The 20,107-nt window shown below is 43.7% G+C and overlaps 2 protein-coding genes across 2 annotated transcripts in view; one reads left to right on the plus strand and one right to left on the minus strand.

Annotated features, from left to right (window-relative positions):
• The window catches only part of LOC130368644 (long-chain fatty acid transport protein 2-like), a 320,594-nt gene that overhangs the window by 256,839 nt on the left and 43,648 nt on the right, over nucleotides 1-20,107 (minus strand). The gene's annotated exons all lie outside the window — the stretch shown is intronic.
• Nucleotides 1-20,107, plus strand: part of LOC130367418 (serine-rich adhesin for platelets-like) — a 122,709-nt gene that overhangs the window by 89,652 nt on the left and 12,950 nt on the right. The window contains exons 14-20 of the mRNA XM_056569836.1: nucleotides 3,614-3,666; nucleotides 4,749-4,900; nucleotides 5,615-5,718; nucleotides 6,019-6,083; nucleotides 16,022-16,164; nucleotides 17,271-17,395; nucleotides 19,610-19,665. Of these exons, the coding sequence (XP_056425811.1) occupies nucleotides 3,614-3,666; nucleotides 4,749-4,900; nucleotides 5,615-5,718; nucleotides 6,019-6,083; nucleotides 16,022-16,164; nucleotides 17,271-17,395; nucleotides 19,610-19,665 (698 nt within the window). The remainder of the gene's footprint in view (nucleotides 1-3,613; nucleotides 3,667-4,748; nucleotides 4,901-5,614; nucleotides 5,719-6,018; nucleotides 6,084-16,021; nucleotides 16,165-17,270; nucleotides 17,396-19,609; nucleotides 19,666-20,107) is intronic.

Genomic DNA, 20,107 nt, shown 5'->3' on the forward strand with positions numbered 1-20,107 from the left:
TTGCAATGTGTATACAGTATACACATTGCTCGCTCACTTAACCCCTTGCTGAGCTGTGCGCTATGCGCAAGCCCAGAAGGGAAGAGTTAACTTACACTGCTGGACAGTGTAGGTTAACCCTTTGTGCGGTATACACTTTATACAGCTATCTATAGATAGCTGTATACAGTGTATACAGAAGACGAAGTCCAGCTTACTTCCCTCGAGTCCCGGGCCGGGTTCGTGTAGCTCCGCCCCCTTAGTGATGACGTCATTAGGGGGCGGAGCTACAGAAGGGAACAAGGCTAGTTTATCTGAAGCTCTGTTCACATTGTACGTTTTGTATAATGTGAACAGACCCTTCTGGCAGTGTCTACCCAGACAGGGAGACTCCAGCTGTTGCTAAACTACAACTCCCGGCATGCCCAGACAGCCAAAGGCTGTCTGGGCATGCTGGGAGTTGTAGTTTTGCACCAATTGGTGGCTCCCTGTTTGGGTAGACATTGCATCATGGGTGCTCTCCACAGCGGACAGCGCCAAAAATGTCATAACCAATTTTTTGTGTTTTTTTTTCTTCTCGTTTCAGATCCGTGTATGCAGAGGATTACTGCGGATTCGATGGATTACGGCAGATTATTTTTTTTCCCTTTAATAAAATGGTTAACGAGGGCTGTGGGGGAGTGTTTTTTTAAATAAAATAATTTTTCCAATGTGTTGTGTTTTTTTTTTATTTTTATTGAATTTTCAGGGTTAGTAGCGGAAGCTGTCTTATTGACGGAATCCATTACTAGGCCAGGGCTTAGTGCTAGCCCCAAAAACAGCTAGCGCTAACCCCCAATTATTACCCCGGTACCCACCGCCACAGGGGTGCCGGGAAGAGCCGGTACCAACAGGCCCGGAGCGTCAAAAATGGCGCTCCTGGACCTAGGCGGTAACAGGCTGGCGTTATTTAGGCTGGGGAGGGCCAGTAACAATGGTCCTCACCCACCCTGGTAACATCAGGCTGTTGCTGTTTGGTTGGTATTGTGCTGAGAATGAAAATACGGGGAACCCTATGCGTTTTTTTTTTTAAATTTAAATAAAAAAATAAATAAAAAAACGCATAGGGTTCCCCGTATTTTCATTCTCAGCCAGATACCAACCAAACAGCAACAGCCTGACGTTACCAGGGTGGGCGAGGACCATTGTTACTGGCCCTCCCCAGCCTAAATAACGCCAGCCTGTTACCGCCTAGGCCCAGGAGCGCCATTTTGACGCTCCGGGCCTGTTGGTACCGGCTCTTCCCGGCACCCCTGTGGCGGTGGGTACCGGGGTAATAATTGGGGGTTAGCGCTAGCTGTTTTTGGGGCTAGCACTAAGCCCTGGCCTAGTAATGGATTCCGTCAATAAGACAGCGTCCACTACTAACCTTGAAAATTCAATAAAAAAAAAAACACAACACATTGGAAAAATTATTTTATTTAAAAAAACACTCCCCCACAGCCCTCGTTAACCATTTTATTAAAGGAAAAAATAAATAATCCGCCGTAATCCATCGAATCCGCAGTAATCCTCTGCATACACGGATCTGAAACGAGAAGAAAAAAACACAAAAAATTGGTTATGACATTTTTGGCGCTGTCCGCTGGGGAGAGCACCCATGATGCAATGTCTACCCAAACAGGGAGCCACCAATTGGTGCAAAACTATAACTCCCAGCATGCCCAGACAGCCTTTGGCTGTCTGGGCATGCTGGGAGTTGTAGTTTAGCAACAGCTGGAGTCTCCCTGTCTGGGTGGACACTGCCAGAAGGGTCTGTTCACATTATACAAAACGTACAATGTGAACAGAGCTTCAGATTAATTAGCCTTGTTCCCTTCTGTAGCTCCGCCCCCTAATGACGCCCGGGACTCGAGGGAAGTAAGCTGGACTTCGTCTTCTGTATACACTGTATACAGCTATCTATAGATAGCTGTATATAGTGTGTACCGCCCAAAGGGTTAACCTACACTGTCCAGCAGTGTAAGTTAACTCTTCCCTTGCTGGGCTTGCGCATAGCGCACAGCTCAGCAAGGGGTTAAGTGAGCCAGCAATGTGTATACTGTATACACATTGCAAGCTCACTGTAAGTTCTTGCTGGGCAGTAGATATACGATGTATACCTACGGCTCAGCGTCAGCTGTTCTCCTGGCTCTGTAGCCCTGAGAACAGCTGATCCCGACATTCACATAAGGAGGATCGCAGCGGGTGTCAGGAAGAGTGACATCCGTTGGGATCTGTCCCTTACTGCAGGTACTAATACTCCCAACATGGAGCACACTCTGCTCCATGCTGGGAACTGTAGTACCTGCATTAATAGACATATGGCAGCGAGTGTAACCGCTGCGATCTGTCTATTAATACAGGTACTACAGTTCCCAGCATGGAGCAGAGTGTGCTCCATGTTGGGAGTATTAGTACTTGTAGTAAAGGAAAGATCACTGCAGGTATCACTCCTGACACCCGCTGCGATCCTCCAGTATAATGTATGAATGCGGCGGCCGCTCTCCTATGGTCCCCTGCACGGCCGTATATATACACATATTCCTATTTCTCACAGAGAGCTGTGATTGGCTGGAACCATCTGGCCAATCACAGCTCTGCGGGAAATATGAATATGTGTACATATACGTGAGTGCAGGGGACCAAAGAAGAGCAGCCGCCGCATCTATACATTATACAAGATGATCGCAAGGGACCCCTGCAATCTGTCAATTAGTACAGGTAACTACTACTCCCATCATGGAAGAGTGTGTTCCATGCTGGGAGTAGTAGTACTACCTAAAAAATGTTTTTAAAAAAAGTGAAAAACACGCACACACTACATTTTCATTATTGTCGGCTACATTTTTAGTGCTTTACCCGCTCACATAAATTGATCCCTGTTTAAAAATGAATAAACATTTCATAATAAAAAAGATACATTTCATTAGATACAATTTTTTCCATCACCACTGTATCTTTTTTATTATGATTTTTTTTATAATACCCTACGAAATTTTTATAAAAAAGGTATCTCCATAATTTTTTAGGATCGCTAAAGTCCAAAAAAAGAATAAAAAGATTTACCGAATGTACCCGAATACCGAATGTATCCGAAAAATCAAACTATCTATATCCTTTTTTTTATATTTGTTATCAGAATGAATTCTTCACGTTCGTTTACAGATAACGAATGCATTAGTTATTTACAGCATTATGGACGGGAAATAACGAATGTATTCGTTACTTTACTATTCGTATTATCGTGGCTATTCGGGAATGTTCAAAATATGTTTTCGTGCATTCGGATCGGTCCGAATGCACGAAAACGGTAAAATTCGTTAATTTAGACATTCGTGCCGAACCGAATTGCACATGTCTAGTGGTCACTACAGCTACATTTAATATTAGAGAAAAATAATTTACAGTATTGCCTAAGACAGGATATCAGCAGTACCTAAGATAGAAAATAAAAAATAAAAAAAAAAGACATAGCCTACTCCCCTGCCCCAATCCCATGGCAATGATACTTTAAATGCTTGATCTTGTCTTCTTGCTGGCACTGCATAAATTCCAAATTTAACGTACATGATAGCCTGAATTATATACTGTAATCTTTTTTTTTTTTTTGCAGTTTAAAGAAATATTTGGCCAGCAGCTGGTAGAACCGATAGTAACCAGTTTCTCGTAAGTATCTGTTTTGTTCAGATGATGAGATTGTTTACCAATTTTATGGACACAGTGTATTATAAATGCAGATTTGAGGCTCTGTAAATGAATGAAACTAAATGAGTAAACACAAAAGCACATTTGTAGCAGATATGGTATATGGCAATTTACACTTACTAAAAATTTTCTGTATTTTGATTACAAGTACTGACATATCTAAAGGTAGGTGATACATTTTTAAATAGAAACGTGCTTTTGTTCTTGGCATTATAGCAAAGTCAGAAATTACACAACTTGCCCATATTTGCCCAGTAGTGAATTAGACAATTCACTACTGTAAAGGAGTACTCCAGGGAAGTCTACTTTTCCTTATCCACAGGTTAGGAATAAGTGTCTGATCACGAGTGGTCTTAGACCCCCCCATCTCCTACATGGGGCCCAGCAACTCACCCGTCCTCAGAGTTCTCTGGCCCCCACCCTCAGAGACTAGCAGAAGTGACGGCCCACTAAGACAGTTATCGGCTGAGATGGGACCCCTGGTGATTGGTTCAGTGGGCTGTCACTCCCGCTCATCTCGGAAGGTGGGCGCTGGAGCACTCAGAGGATGGATGAGTCACTGGGCCCCATACAGGATATCGCGGGAGTCCTAGCGGTCGGACCACTGGCGATCAGACAATTATTCCTTATGCTGTGGATAGGTGATAAGTTGCTTCCCTGGAGTACCCCTTTAAGTCTGCGGAGAAAGACAGATGTTTTTTTTTTTTTTTTGCTGTTTTCTTTGGCCTGAAAAAAAAAACTCACAAACACCCCTTTTTTCCCCCCTTAACTTAATTCTCTTAAAGAATTGTGGGAAAAGCGACAGAAAAACAATGCAACATAACAAAATATAAAATTTTCCTATGGGCATGAAGGCCTAAAAGAACCTTAGTTATGAAAAGGTTAATCAATACATGAAATGCTCTGAAGACAATCGGCACAGATCAGTAAATGTGGCAGGACTACAGAATAACATTTGGCTGCTCCTGTGGTTTGTTTGTTTCCTGTTCTCGTATGTGTTCTCCTGTTCTCTTATACATCTCTCATGTGTTTATATTTCACAGGTATGATTTCATGGCTGTAATCGTCGCAGTCGATCTGTATTTTCAAAGTGATACAATGAACAAATCGACTGTTATTCAGCAGATGATAAATAATACAGACACATTCCAAAAGAGGAACCTTATTCTGGATCTCTTATCACTGGATCCTAAAGGTAATATAAGGAAGGAATACATTTCATATTCTGTATAGTGGGGTCCCTAGAGATACCTTCAAGCCCCCATTGCTTCAAAGAGCTCATTTACATATTAAATACTAAAGGTAGAGTTCATTACACAAACTGCTCGTAGACTTCATGTTATTCAGATGGGTCAGTCGACCAGCAATAGCAATTAATAAACAGCAGAAATTCATAAGTATGTGCACCAATAACTAACAATGTATCTGCATAAAAAATAGATTTATAAGACAAAACTCTATTATTATGAATTATCCCCTATCCAAAGGATCCCCGCGTTCTCTCCTGCTGCACCCCTGTACATCAGCAGCCTGGAGCTATGTTTGCTCTGTGGCTGATGACGGGCGATACAGGGGATGGGGTATTGTGAGGTCATGGCTCCGCCCCCTCAATGCAAGTCAATGGGAGGGGGCGTGGCGGCACAATACCCTCTCCCCTCTATTGGCCACCACACCCCCTCCCATAGACATAGAATCTGAAAGTCTGAAAGTCTGTAGGACCACTATATCTATCTATCTATATAAATATATATATTGATGCCCTGTTCTTTACCACATCTTCGACATATTCCAGAGGTCTAGGAATACAACTATTTCAATCCCGGTGTTCTTTTTGTATATATAAAAGTCAATTTCCTCTACAGTCACGAATTCTACATTGTCATTGAATCATGTGTGTTTCATTTTGCAGTGGGTGTTCTAGTGACATTCACACTCATTCAGGACTACAAAAGTCCAATGTCCAATGCTTCATCACCTGATACCATTGCACTCAAAAATACAGTCTTCAGCTTGGTATGTACAATATGCTTTACATTATATTAAATTTATGGTTAGGAGTAAAAATTTATAAATAAAGCTTACAATTATTAAAGCAAATTCTGAAATGGATATATTTTGTTGTAAATTTTGTGCAGGTATGTAAAACCATGTTCCATAGTTAACAGATTATTTTACTATTTATAGATAACATAATGCATGTGCATTCTGCAAGCAAAATATCGTAAACAAATTATGCAATGTGATTAAAATTTAATGATGCATTGGTCTTTATATTATCACCTGATATATAATTTTCACTATTTTAACTTACAGGTAACACCAACACTTAGAAATTACTATGGAGCCAGTTTACAAGATCCACCATCAGCATCCCTCTAGTATGACCTTCATATTAAAGCCAATTATATGGAATGTTAATGATCATAATTAAAAATGTATTGTATAATATTGACATTAGAGAATTGTTATCAGTATATTTACAGTATATAGTTACACAGTTCATAAGGTGGAAAAAACACCAGAGTCCATCAAGTTCAACCTATATCCCTAATGAGTCCCTACTGAGTTGATCCAGAGGAAGCTTGTTGGGAATTTCACAAGAAAAACAATGATGTGTTTGGGTTTTATCGTAACTTTATTCTTTCATGAGTTATTTACAAGTTTCTGACCACTTATAAAATGTGTTCAATGTGCTGCCCATTGTGTTGGACTGTCAATGCAACCCTCTTCTCCCACTCTTCACACACTGATAGCAACACCGCAGGAGAAATACTAGCACAGGCTTCCAGTATCCGTAGATTCAGGTGCTGCACATCTCGTATCTTCACAGCATAGACAATTGCCTTCAGATGACCCCAAAGATAAAAGTCTAAGGGGGTCAGATCGGGAGACCTTGGGGACCATTCAACTGGCCCACGATGACCAATCCACTTGATGTGTTTCCCTCTTTATGCACTGAAGCTGACGTTCCATGAGTTTTTCCAGCAAGATGGTGCACCACCACATTATGGGTGTCAGGTCCGAGCATTCCTAGATGAACAGTTTCCTGGAAAGTGGAGTGATCATCGTGGGCCTGTTAAATGGCCCCCAAGATCTCCCGATCTGACCCCCTTAGACTTTTATCCTTGGGGTCATCTGAAGGCAATTGTCTATGCTGTGAAGATACAAGATGTGCAGCACCTGAAACTACAGATACTGGAAGCCTGAGCTAGCATTTCTCCTGTGGTGTTGCTATCAGTGTGTGAAGAGTAGGAGAAGAGGGTTGCATTGACAATCCAACACAATGGGCAGCACATTGAACACATTTTATAAGTGGTCAGAAACTTGTGAATAACTCATGAAAGAATAAAGTTAAGTTAAAACCAAGCACATCATTGTTCTTCTTGTGACATTCCCAATAAGTTTGATGTGTCACATGACCCTCTTCCTATTGAAAAAACAAAAGTTGGATTCAAAATGGCCGCCATGGTCACCACCCATCTTGAAAAGTTTCCCCCCTCACATATACTAATGTGCCACAAATAGGAAGTTAATATCACCAACCATTCCAATTTTATTAAGGTGTATCCATATAAATGGCCCACCCTTTAGATGTAAAAATTACTACCCGACTCCGAATATGGCATCAGAATAAATCCCTGGATCAACCTTCTGTCCCTATAAATCTAGTATACATTACCAACAATTTTATTATTCTCCAAGAATGCATCCAGACCCCTTTTGAACTCTTTAACAGAGTTCACCATGACCACATCCTCCGGAAGAGAATTACACAGTCTCACTGCTCTTACAGTAAATAACCCCCGTCTGTGCTGGTGTAGAAACCTTCTTTCCTTTAAACGTAGAGGATGCCCCCTTGTTATAGGAATAGTCCTGGGCATAAATAGATAATGGGAGAGATCTCTGTAGATCCCCTGATATATTTATACATAGTTATTAGGTCTCTCCTGAGCCTTCTTTTTTCTAAACTAAATAACCCTAATTATGATAATCTTTCTGGGTACTGTAGTCCTCCCATTCCCCGTATTACTCTGGTTGCCCGTCTTTGAACCCTCTCCAGCTCCACTATATCTTTCTTGTACACTGGTGCCCAGTACTGTACACAGTATTCTATATGTGATCTGACTAGTGATTTGTACAGCGGTAGAATTATTTCCTTGTCGTGGGCATCTATACCCCTATTGATGCACCCCATGATTTTATTTGCCTTGGCAGCAGCTGCCCGACACTGGTCACTACAGCTAAATTTACTATTAACTAAGACTCCTAAGTCCTTTTCCACATCAGTCGTCCCAAGTGTTCTCCCATTTAATACATAATCCTAGCCTGGATTTTTCCTCCCCATGTGCATTACCTTACATTTATCAGTGTTGAACCTCATCTGCCACTTCCCAGCCCAAACCTCCAACCTATCCAGATCCATTTGTAACAGTGCACTGTCCTCTATAGTGTTTACCATTTTACAGAGTTTTGTATCATCTGTAAAGATTGCTACTTTACTATTCAACCCCTCTACAAGGTCATTAATAAATATATTAAATAGAAGAGGACCCAAGACTGACCCCTATGGTACCCCACTAGTAACAGTCACCCAATCAGTATAAGTACCATTAATAACCACCCTCTGTTTCCTATCACTGAGCCAGTTACTTACCCACTTACTCACATTCTCCCCCAGCCCAATCCTTCTCATTTTATGCACCAATCTTTTATGTGGCACTGTATCAAATGCTTTGGAAAAATCCAAATATACAACATCCAGAGATTCTCCCTGGTCTAATCTGGAGCTCACCTCCTCATAGGACCGATCCCTCATAAAGCTGATATGGAGTCATACATTTATGTTTAGCAAGATACTCCAAAATAGCATCTCTTAGAAAACCCTCAAACAATTTATATACAACAGGGGTGTCACGATGCCGGCTGGCAGGTAGTGGATCCTCTGTGCCGGAGAGGGATTGGCGTGGACCGTGCTAGTGGATCGGTTCTAAGTCACTACTGGTTTTCACCAGAGCCCGCCGCAAAGCGGGATGGTCTTGCTGCGGCGGTAGTGACCAGGTCGTATCCACTAGCAACGGCTCACCTCTCTGGCTGCTGAAGATAGGCGCGGTACAAGGGAGTAGACAGAAGCAAGGTCGGACGTAGCAGAAGGTCGGGGCAGGCAGCAAGGATCGTAGTCAGGGGCAACGGCAGGAGGTCTGGAACACAGGCTAGGAACACACAAGGAAACGCTTTCACTGGCACAATGGCAACAAGATCCGGCAAGGGAGTGCAGGGGAAGTGAGGTGATATAGGGAAGTGCACAGGTGAACACACTAATTGGAATCACTGCGCCAATCAGCGGCGCAGTGGCCCTTTAAATCGCAAAGACCCGGCGCGCGCGCGCCCTAGGGAGCGGGGCCGCGCGCGCCGGGACAGGACCGAGGGAGAGCGAGTCAGGTACGGGAGCCGGGGTGCACATCGCGAGCGGGCGCTACCCGCATCGCGAATCGCATCCCGGCTGGAAGCGGAATCGCAGCGCCCCGGGTCAGTGGAACTGACCGGAGCGCTGCAGTGGGGAGAGTGTAGTGAGCGCTCCGGGGAGGAGCGGGGACCCGGAGCGCTCGGCGTAACAGTACCCCCCCCCTTGGGTCTCCCCCTCTTCTTAGAGCCTGAGAACCTGAGGAGCAGACTTTTGTCTAGGATGTTGTCCTCAGGTTCCCAGGATCTCTCTTCTGGACCACAACCCTCCCAATCCACTAAAAAAAAGGTTTTCCCTCTGACCTTTTTAGAAGCTAGGATCTCTTTGACGGAGAAGATGTCCGAGGAGCCGGAAACAGGAGTGGGAGGAACAGATTTGGGAGAGAAACGGTTAATGATGAGTGGTTTAAGAAGAGAAACGTGAAAGGCATTAGGGATACGAAGAGAAGGAGGAAGAAGAAGTTTGTAAGAGACAGGATTAATCTGACACAAAATTTTGAAAGGACCAAGATAGCGTGGTCCCAACTTGTAGCTAGGGACACGGAAGCGGACATATTTAGCGGAGAGCCATACCTTGTCTCCAGGGGAAAAAATGGGAGGAGCTCTTCTTTTCTTATCCGCGAACTTCTTCATGCGTGATGAAGCCTGTAAGAGAGAATTTTGGGTCTCTCTCCATATGATGGAAAGGTCACGAGAAATTTCATCCACAGCGGGCAGACCAGAGGGCAAGGGGGTAGGGAGGGGGGGAAGAGGGTGACGGCCGTACACCACGAAAAATGGGGATTTGGAGGAAGATTCAGAGACTCTGAAGTTATACGAGAATTCGGCCCATGGCAGGAGATCTGCCCAGTCATCCTGGCGGGAGGAAACAAAATGTCGTAAATAATCACCCAAGACCTGGTTAATTCTTTCTACTTGTCCATTGGATTGGGGATGATATGCAGAAGAAAAATTTAATTTAATCTTGAGTTGTTTACAAAGAGCCCTCCAGAATTTAGACACGAATTGGACGCCTCTATCCGAGACGATCTGCGTAGGCAACCCGTGAAGACGAAAAATGTGTACAAAAAATTGTTTAGCCAACTGAGGCGCTGAAGGAAGACCAGGAAGAGGGATGAAATGTGCCATTTTGGAGAATCGATCAACGACCACCCAAATAACAGTGTTGCCACGGGAAGAGGGTAAATCAGTAATAAAATCCATACCAATCAGAGACCAAGGCTGTTCGGGGACAGGCAGGGGATGAAGAAAGCCAGCGGGCTTCTGGCGAGGAGTCTTATCCCGGGCACAGATAGTGCAGGCTCGCACAAAGTCCACAACATCCGTCTCCAGAGTCGGCCACCAATAGAAGCGGGAGATGAGTTGCACAGATTTCTTGATGCCCACATGACCTGCGAGATGGGAGGAGTGACCCCATTTGAGGATTCCGAGGCGTTGGCGTGGAGAAACAAAGGTCTTTCCTGGAGGAGTTTGCCTGATGGAGGCTGGAGAAGTGGAGATCAGGCAGTCAGGAGGAATGATGTGTTGCGGAGAGAGTTCAACTTCTGAGGCATCCGAGGAACGAGAGAGAGCATCGGCCCTAATGTTCTTATCGGCAGGCCGAAAGTGAATTTCAAAATTAAATCGGGCAAAGAACAGAGACCACCGGGCCTGGCGAGGATTCAGCCGTTGGGCAGACTGGAGGTAGGAGAGGTTCTTGTGATCGGTGTAAATAATAACTGGAAATCTTGATCCCTCCAGCAGATGCCTCCATTCCTCAAGTGCTAATTTGATGGCTAGAAGCTCTCGATCCCCGATGGAGTAGTTCCTCTCCGCCGGAGAGAAGGTCCTAGAAAAAAAACCACAAGTGACAGCATGCCCGGAAGAATTTTTTTGTAGAAGAACAGCTCCAGCTCCCACTGAGGAGGCATCAACCTCCAATAGGAAGGGTTTGGAAGGGTCAGGTCTGGAGAGCACGGGAGCCGAAGAAAAGGCAGACTTGAGTCGTTTAAAGGCGTCTTCCGCTTGAGGAGGCCAAGACTTGGGATCGGCATTTTTTTTTGTTAAAGCCACGATAGGAGCCACAACGGTAGAAAAATGTGGAATAAATTGCCTGTAATAATTGGCGAACCCCAAAAAACGTTGGATAGCACGGAGTCCGGAGGGGCGTGGCCAATCTAAGACGGCAGAGAGTTTGTCTGGATCCATTTGTAGTCCCTGGCCAGAAACCAAGTATCCTAGAAAAGGAAGAGATTGGCATTCAAACAGACATTTCTCAATTTTGGCATAGAGTTGATTGTCACGAAGTCTCTGAAGAACCATACGGACATGCTGGCGGTGTTCTTCTAGATTGGCAGAAAAAATTAGGATATCGTCCAGATATACAACAACACAGGAGTATAAAAGATCACGAAAAATTTCATTAACAAAGTCTTGGAAGACAGCAGGGGCGTTGCACAGGCCAAAGGGCATGACCAGATACTCAAAGTGTCCATCTCTGGTGTTAAATGCCGTTTTCCACTCATCCCCCTCTCTGATGCGGATGAGGTTATAGGCACCTCTTAAGTCCAGTTTAGTAAAGATGTGGGCACCTTGGAGGCGATCAAAGAGTTCAGAGATGAGGGGTAGGGGGTAGCGGTTCTTAACCGTGATTTTATTAAGACCGCGGTAGTCAATGCAAGGACGTAGGGAGCCATCTTTTTTGGACACAAAGAAAAATCCGGCTCCGGCAGGAGAGGAGGATTTACGGATAAAGCCCTTTTTTAAATTTTCCTGGACGTATTCAGACATGGCAAGAGTCTCTGGGGCAGAGAGAGGATAAATTCTGCCCCGGGGTGGAGTAGTGCCCGGGAGGAGGTCGATAGGACAATCATAAGGCCTGTGAGGAGGTAGAGTCTCAGCTTGTTTTTTGCAGAAAACATCCGCAAAGTCCATATAGGCCTTAGGGAGACCGGTTACTGGAGGAACCACAGAGTCACGGCAAGGGTTACTGGGAACCGGTTTTAAACAGTCCTTGGAACAAGAGGGCCCCCAACTCTTGATCTCCCCAGTGGACCAATCCAGGGTTGGGGAATGAAGTTGAAGCCAGGGAAGTCCAAGGAGAATTTCAGAAGTGCAATTGGGGAGGACCAAAAGTTCAATCCTCTCGTGATGAGATCCGATGCTCATTAGAAGGGGCTCCGTGCGGAAACGTATGGTACAGTCCAATCTTTCATTGTTTACACAATTGATGTAAAGGGGTCTGGCGAGACTAGTCACTGGGATGTTGAACCTGTTGACGAGAGAGGCCAAAATAAAATTTCCTGCAGATCCAGAGTCCAAGAAGGCCATAGTAGAGAAGGAGAAGGCAGAGGCAGACATCCGCACAGGCACAGTAAGACGTGGAGAAGCAGAGTAGACATCAAGGACTGTCTCACCTTTGTGCGGAGTCAGCGTACGTCTTTCCAGGCGGGGAGGACGGATAGGACAATCCCTCAGGAAGTGTTCGGTACTAGCACAGTACAGGCAGAGGTTCTCCATGCGGCGTCGTGTCCTCTCTTGAGGTGTCAGGCGAGACCGGTCGACCTGCATAGCCTCCACGGCGGGAGGCACAGAAACGGATTGCAGCGGACCAGAGGAGAGAGGAGCCGAGGAGAAGAAACGCCTCGTGCGAACAGAGTCCATATCCTGGCGGAGCTCCTGACGCCTTTCGGAAAAACGCATGTCAATGCGAGTAGCAAGGTGAATGAGTTCATGTAGATTAGCAGGGATTTCTCGTGCGGCCAGAACATCTTTAATGTTGCTGGATAGGCCTTTTTTAAAGGTCGCGCAGAGGGCCTCATTATTCCAGGATAATTCTGAAGCAAGAGTACGGAATTGTACGGCATACTCGCCAACGGAAGAATTACCCTGGACCAGGTTCAACAGGGCAGTCTCAGCAGAAGAGGCTCGGGCAGGTTCCTCAAAGACACTTCGGATTTCCGAGAAGAAGGAGTGTACAGAGGCAGTGACGGGGTCATTGCGGTCCCAGAGCGGTGTGGCCCAAGACAGGGCTTTTCCAGACAGAAGGCTGACTACGAAAGCCACCTTAGACCTTTCAGTGGGAAACTGGTCCGACATCATCTCCAGATGCAGGGAACATTGCGAAAGAAAGCCACGGCAAAACTTAGAGTCCCCATCAAATTTATCCGGCAAGGATAGGCGTAGACCAGGAGCGGCCACTCGCTGCGGAGGAGGTGCAGGAGCTGGCGGAGGAGATGACTGCTGAAGCTGTGGTAGTAACTGCTGTAGCATAACGGTCAGTTGAGACAGCTGTTGGCCTTGTTGCGCTATCTGTTGTGACTGCTGGGCGACCACCGTGGTGAGGTCAGCGACAACTGGCAGAGGAACTTCAGCGGGATCCATGGCCGGATCTACTGTCACGATGCCGGCTGGCAGGTAGTGGATCCTCTGTGCCGGAGAGGGATTGGCGTGGACCGTGCTAGTGGATCGGTTCTAAGTCACTACTGGTTTTCACCAGAGCCCGCCGCAAAGCGGGATGGTCTTGCTGCGGCGGTAGTGACCAGGTCGTATCCACTAGCAACGGCTCACCTCTCTGGCTGCTGAAGATAGGCGCGGTACAAGGGAGTAGACAGAAGCAAGGTCGGACGTAGCAGAAGGTCGGGGCAGGCAGCAAGGATCGTAGTCAGGGGCAACGGCAGGAGGTCTGGAACACAGGCTAGGAACACACAAGGAAACGCTTTCACTGGCACAATGGCAACAAGATCCGGCAAGGGAGTGCAGGGGAAGTGAGGTGATATAGGGAAGTGCACAGGTGAACACACTAATTGGAATCACTGCGCCAATCAGCGGCGCAGTGGCCCTTTAAATCGCAAAGACCCGGCGCGCGCGCGCCCTAGGGAGCGGGGCCACGCGCGCCGGGACAGGACCGAGGGAGAGCGAGTCAGGTACGGGAGCCGGGGTGCACATCGCGAGCGGGCGCTACCCGCATCGCGAATCGCATCCCGGCTGGAAGCGGAATCGCAGCGCCCCGGGTCAGTGGAACTGACCGGAGCGCTGCAGTGGGGAGAGTGTAGCGAGCGCTCCGGGGAGGAGCGGGGACCCGGAGCGCTCGGCGTAACAAGGGGTTAAACTAACAGGTCTATAATTCCCGGGGTCTCCTTTTGACCCCTTTGTAAATATTGGCACCACATTTGCCATGCACCAGTCCTGGGGAACAGTCCCTGTCACTATAGAGTCCCTGAATATAAAAATAGGGGTCTGTCTATTACATTACTTAATTCCTTTAGAACACAGGGTTGAATGCCATCTGGGATTTTTCTATTTTGATTTTTTTGTAGGTGGCACTGTACTTCTTACTGGGTTAGACAGGTGACCTGTACTGGGGAGTTTACCTTATCTCGCTGTATTTCACCTGGCATATAATTTTCCTCGGTGAATACAGAGGAGAATAAATTGTTTAATATATTAGCATTTTCCTGATCCCCGTCTATAATTTCTTCCTCATCATTTTTTTAAAGGGCCTACACTTTCATTTTTGACCTTTTTGCTATTTATATAGTTAAAGAACATTTTGGTGTTAGTTTTACACTCTTTGACAATGAGTCTTTCTGTCTCTATTTTTGTGGCTTTTATCTGTATTTTACATATTTGAAATTTTTCTCTATAGCTTTTTAATGCTTCTTCACTGTCGTCCTGTTTTATTAGTTTAAATGCTTTATTTTTGTCATTTATTTCCCCCTTTATTGCTTTATTCATCCATATCTGTTTTCTTTTATTCCTGACCCTTTTATTCCCATAAGCTATATACCTCTTACAGTGCAAATTTTTTATATTCTTAAAAGTCTCCCATTTATATATATTTATATTCTTTTGCTAGATTTGCAAAAATATCTATCTGAAAATAATTAGCCCCTAGATGACCTTAGTGCTGTTTCTAGAGAATTAAGCCAACAGGACTGAGGGATTTTAAAGGAGTACTCCGCTGCACCTGCGTTCTGAACATTTTTTTCCGAATACTTGGAGCAGGCGGCGGGGGTCGTGACGTCACGACCACACTCCTTGTGACGTCATGTTACGCCCCCTCAATGCAAGTCTATTGGAGGGGGTATGGAAGCAGCCACGCCACCTCCCATAGGCTTGCCTTGAGGGGGTATAGCGTCTTGTCATGAGGGGCATGGCCATGACATCATGACTCCCGCCGGCCTGCACCCAACGATCTAAACAAATGCCGGGTTCTGCACAGAGATCGCAGGGGTCTTAGCTGGGGGACCCCAGCGATCAGACATCTTATCCCCTATCCTTTGTCTAGGGGTGGAGTACCCCATTAAAGGCAGCGACGAGCTTTAAGTCAATAATGCCACGATTTTCTTCCCTATAAAATGCCCCTGGCATTGGAACCATTAATACTGGGGCAACAGGAAAACTGGCCAGTAAAATCCAGCAAAAACTTTTAATTAGTTGTTTTTGATGTGTGAACCTAGCCTAAATGCTATAAGTTCATAAATATCAAGTAATATACTGTATTCAGAGTTCATCTAGAAATTCTATCTTAAAAATGGTTACATAAACTTGTTTTTGTGAAATCTCATGAACAAACTAGGACCCACCTCGATGCACGTTTTATCTTCGTCATGTAGTGGTGAATGACAAAAGTAGTCTGACATTTTTCACTATACAATTGATATCCAAAGATAATGTAATGTAGATTAAGGGAGGAAATTAAAGTTTGTTTGTTTTTTAACTACGAAGTCTTCAACATTTTAGTTTTATTTAATACATATACAACATTAGTCCTTGCATTAGGAGTGAGTTTTGATAACCCTTTTAGGCATTCATTACTACATGCATCATAATGTACTTACACTCTATTGTTTCTGTTCTATGTCTTTTCTTTTAGTAATGTTGACGGATCAGCAGCTATGGTTATTCAATATAAGCTTAATTCTACAACGAATGTGGACAGTAATACAGTGCTAGCATCTCTTCTTCAAAATACTGGTCTAACCAACATCACCCGCATATCAAGTTTGTCTGTGAACAGTAAGTTAAAGCATAATACTATTATCCTCTTTCTGAGTTATTTATGCTATCCTGAATTAGAATGCAAGGGAAAGCTCAGTAGCATTGATTTAAAGAGTGATTATTTTTTTTCTATATCTTTGTAACAGTGAATTTAGAATCATATAATGTTTTCTGATCTATGTCACTGGGATTTTTTTCTTCTTAAATTTGTCAATTGAAATATGTCACTTAAAGGGGTACACCTGTGGAAAACTTTTTTTTTTTTTAAATCAACTGGTGCCAGAAAGTTAAACAGATTTGTAAATCACTTCTATTAAAAAATCTTAATCCTTCCAGTACTTTTTAGGGGCTGTATATTAAAGAGAAATCAAAAAAAGAAATTAATTTCCTCTGATCTTAATCCTTCCAGTACTTTTTAGGGGCTGTATACTAAAGTGAAATCCAAAAAAGAAATGCATTTCCTCTGATGTCATGACCACAGTGCTCTCTGCTGACCTCTGCTGTATATTTTAGGAACTGTCCAGAGTAGGAGAAAATCCCCATAGCAAACAAACATATGCTGCTCTGGATAGTTCCAAAAATGGACAGCAGAGGTCAGCAGAGAGCACTGTGGTCATGACATCAGAGGAAATGCATTTCTTTTTTGGATTTCTCTTTAGTATACAGCCCCTAAAAAGTACTGGAAGGATTAAGATTTTTTAATAGAAGTGATTTACAAATCTGTAACCAGTTGGTGTAACTGGCACCAGTTAATTAAAAAAAAAAAAAAGTTGTCCACTGTAGTACCCCTTTAAGACCACCAATGAAAATTCATTATGGGGTTAACCCTAAAGCACCTGATTGGTCAATCATGTCACCTGACATAGAATGCTTAATCTGAATATTCAGAGCACTCACTGGAGCACAGCACCAGCCTTTGGACAGATTCAGATATTAGCAGAACCTTTATGCTCACTCACTTCACAGTGAAAAATAGCCCAAAGACTCACTAAAAAAGGTAAAAAAAAATATTTACCAGAGTGACATAATCTAATACAGACAACACTCCAAAAACTGTAGTAAAGAAATGCATCAATTGGGTCTACTAGTTTGTTGAATAAATGACTTGTTTCTTGTTTTTCTAGACAATAAGCAGCCCTTTGATGTATTTACCATAAAGCCAAGATTCATCAAACAAGTTTATACTGCAGACTTAAAGAACAGAACAAGTACAAGTTTCATGGATTTGGAGAGCAATATTACAAAAGGGGTAAGATGACAGATTGTTTACTTTTTACTAGTTGTACAAAAGTTAGGCCCCATACACACAAGAGAAGTCACTCATTTCCTTAGTGCAGATTTTCACTTGGTATGCTATGGACTTTGTTGCCATTTTGGACATTAGCCACCCATTGAGGTTACCACATGAAAACTTCATTTCTCATGTCTCAGTTTTCAAAACTTCATGCTGAAAACGCATTGTAAGAAAGAATGTGAATTCCCATTGGAATGTGGCTTAAAGTGGCAAATGTCACCGATTTTGACATGTAATACACATACATTTCATGGCACAATACGCATTAAAATCCATCACATAAACCAGGCCCTACACTGGGGTTTCCAGAAAAGTCAAATTATTTTCCCAATTTATATGGTTATTTGATCAGACATATTTAAATGATTCAAGTATTTTCATATTATCTCAATATATTCTGAAGCTCTTTTTAAAGGGGTTGTGCGCTGCCCTGCAGTTCCGAGCTCCGCTCACAGCGTCCGGAAGTTCATTACTCCGAACGCTGTGTGCGGGCTTCCGTGTTCGCAGCAGCCGGGCGTGACGTCACGCCCGGCCCCTTTGTGACGTCTCACCCGCCCCCTCAATGAAAGTCTATGGTAAGGGGGCACGACCGCTGCCACGCCCCCTTCCCATCGACTTTGGCAGAGGGGGCGGGCCTGACGTCACGAGGGGGCGGGCGAGACATCACAAAGGGGCGGGGCGTGACACAGCGTTCGGAGTAATGAACTTCCGGATGCTGTGAGCGGAGCTCTGAACTGCAGGGCAGTGCACAACCCCTTTAAAGGGGCTATTCAAGCTTTAAAAAAATCATGGCCTATACTACCATCAAAATTAGACCAGAAGGGGTCCAATTGCCCATATCAGGTGATTGAAGAGACCATGGCACTGGATGCAGAAAATATTTACCTTGCCTGTAAGCTTGTTCTTGCAAATATAAAAATTTGCAAGATAATGCAGCATCCTCAAGATAATGCAGCATCCATCGCCACTACAAACAGTACAGCATTCAGAGAATACCGAGCATGGCCACTGTTTCCACGTCAATCATCAAAGATGAGAGAAGTCAGAAGACAACCAATCTTCTATTTGCACTCAATTTTAAAAGCTTGAATAACCCCTTCAAGAGCAAACTTCTCAATGATCAACTGCTAGAATCCTTGGTGATCAAATTTTTATCAGCAGGAGAAGCTGTGGTGAGGAAATAGACAGTGCCTATTCAAATGAAAGGGCAGCCGTATAATTCAAGGTCATGCCAAGTCAGCCAAGCTGGTACTTCCAAGTGGCAGTGGTATTCCCTATGTTCTCTACTACACTTTAAAATTTGTTTGGGAATGATCTGGGAACATGACATATTTTTCAAGGTTTTGACATGAACTCCCAAATTCTCCAGATCTCAATCTGATTGAGCATCTGTGGGATGTTCTGGAACAAACAAGTATGGCCCATGCAGACCTCACCTCCCAAGCTACAGGACATAAGTGATCTATATCTACACAATATTAGGCCACCGTATTTTGACGTTATTGCTGATTGATGTGGTAAACTGGTACTCTCGAGAAAAAAAAAAAAATCTAATCTACTGTTGCCAGTAAGTTCCAGATTTAAGAATTACTTGTATTTAAAATCTTAAGCCTTCTAGTACCTTCTACCTTACCAGCTGCTGTATGCTGCAGAGGAAGTTGTGTATTTCTTTCTAGTCTAACCACGGAGTTCTTTGCTGCCACCTTTGTCCATGTAAGGAACTGTCTGGAACAGGAGAGGTTTGCTATGGCCATTTGCTCCTGCTTTGGGTAGTTTCTGACAGAGACAGAGGTGGCAGAAGGGAGCACTGTGGTCAGACTAGAAAGAACTACAAATGGAGCATACAGCAGCTGATAAGTACTGAAAGACTTAATATTTTTAAATTGAAGTAATTTACAAGTCTGTACAGCTTTCTGGCACCAGTTGATTTAAACATTTTTTCCCCCTGGAGCACCCCTTTAATGGTTATCCAGTCACCTATGCAAAATAGGGGCAGACAAAATGCTCTATGTCTGCATATAACTGGCCATAGACATAATTTACAAAGTAATAAATTGACTCCAATGGAGTATATTAAATGTTTCTATACACAATACTACAATAATTATGATAATAGTAATAATAATATATTTCTACCAATGTATGACCCTGATATTCTTCTTCTTTCAGCTGAATAGTATTTTAAGCAATTTCAAAGTCCAGCAGATAGTAGTGCTATCATTTCAGTGAGTACCTGCTATTTTCATCCATTGATACTTTAGTTTAATAACATACAGTATAGGTTTGGTCTGCTGTCACATATTGCTACCGATTCCTGTTGCTCCTGCTTTTAAATCAGCCAGTTAGCGGTAGGAAATATTCATACAAGCATCTCTTTGTAGTTTGTTTCTTTAGTTTGCATAAGTTGTCAGTGTTTTCAAATTAGATTTTATATTCGTGCCATTGAAATTTTTGCATGCCATTAAAAATATAGATCCTAAGTGTTAACAGAAATGTCAGTTTTATGAGCCAGTAGGAATCGGTATTGTCATTGCATTAATGAACTTTCATTTAGTGAAAATAGAATCTTCTCATTTCTCTAAGCCAATGTAGTGCAACATAAAAATATGTTGCACAACATAAAAAATTTACATTGGAGACTCTGCCCAGTATCATTTGGAGCAATAA

Source organism: Hyla sarda, chromosome 4, assembly GCF_029499605.1.
Source record: "Hyla sarda isolate aHylSar1 chromosome 4, aHylSar1.hap1, whole genome shotgun sequence".
NCBI classification, from domain to species: domain Eukaryota; kingdom Metazoa; phylum Chordata; class Amphibia; order Anura; family Hylidae; genus Hyla; species Hyla sarda.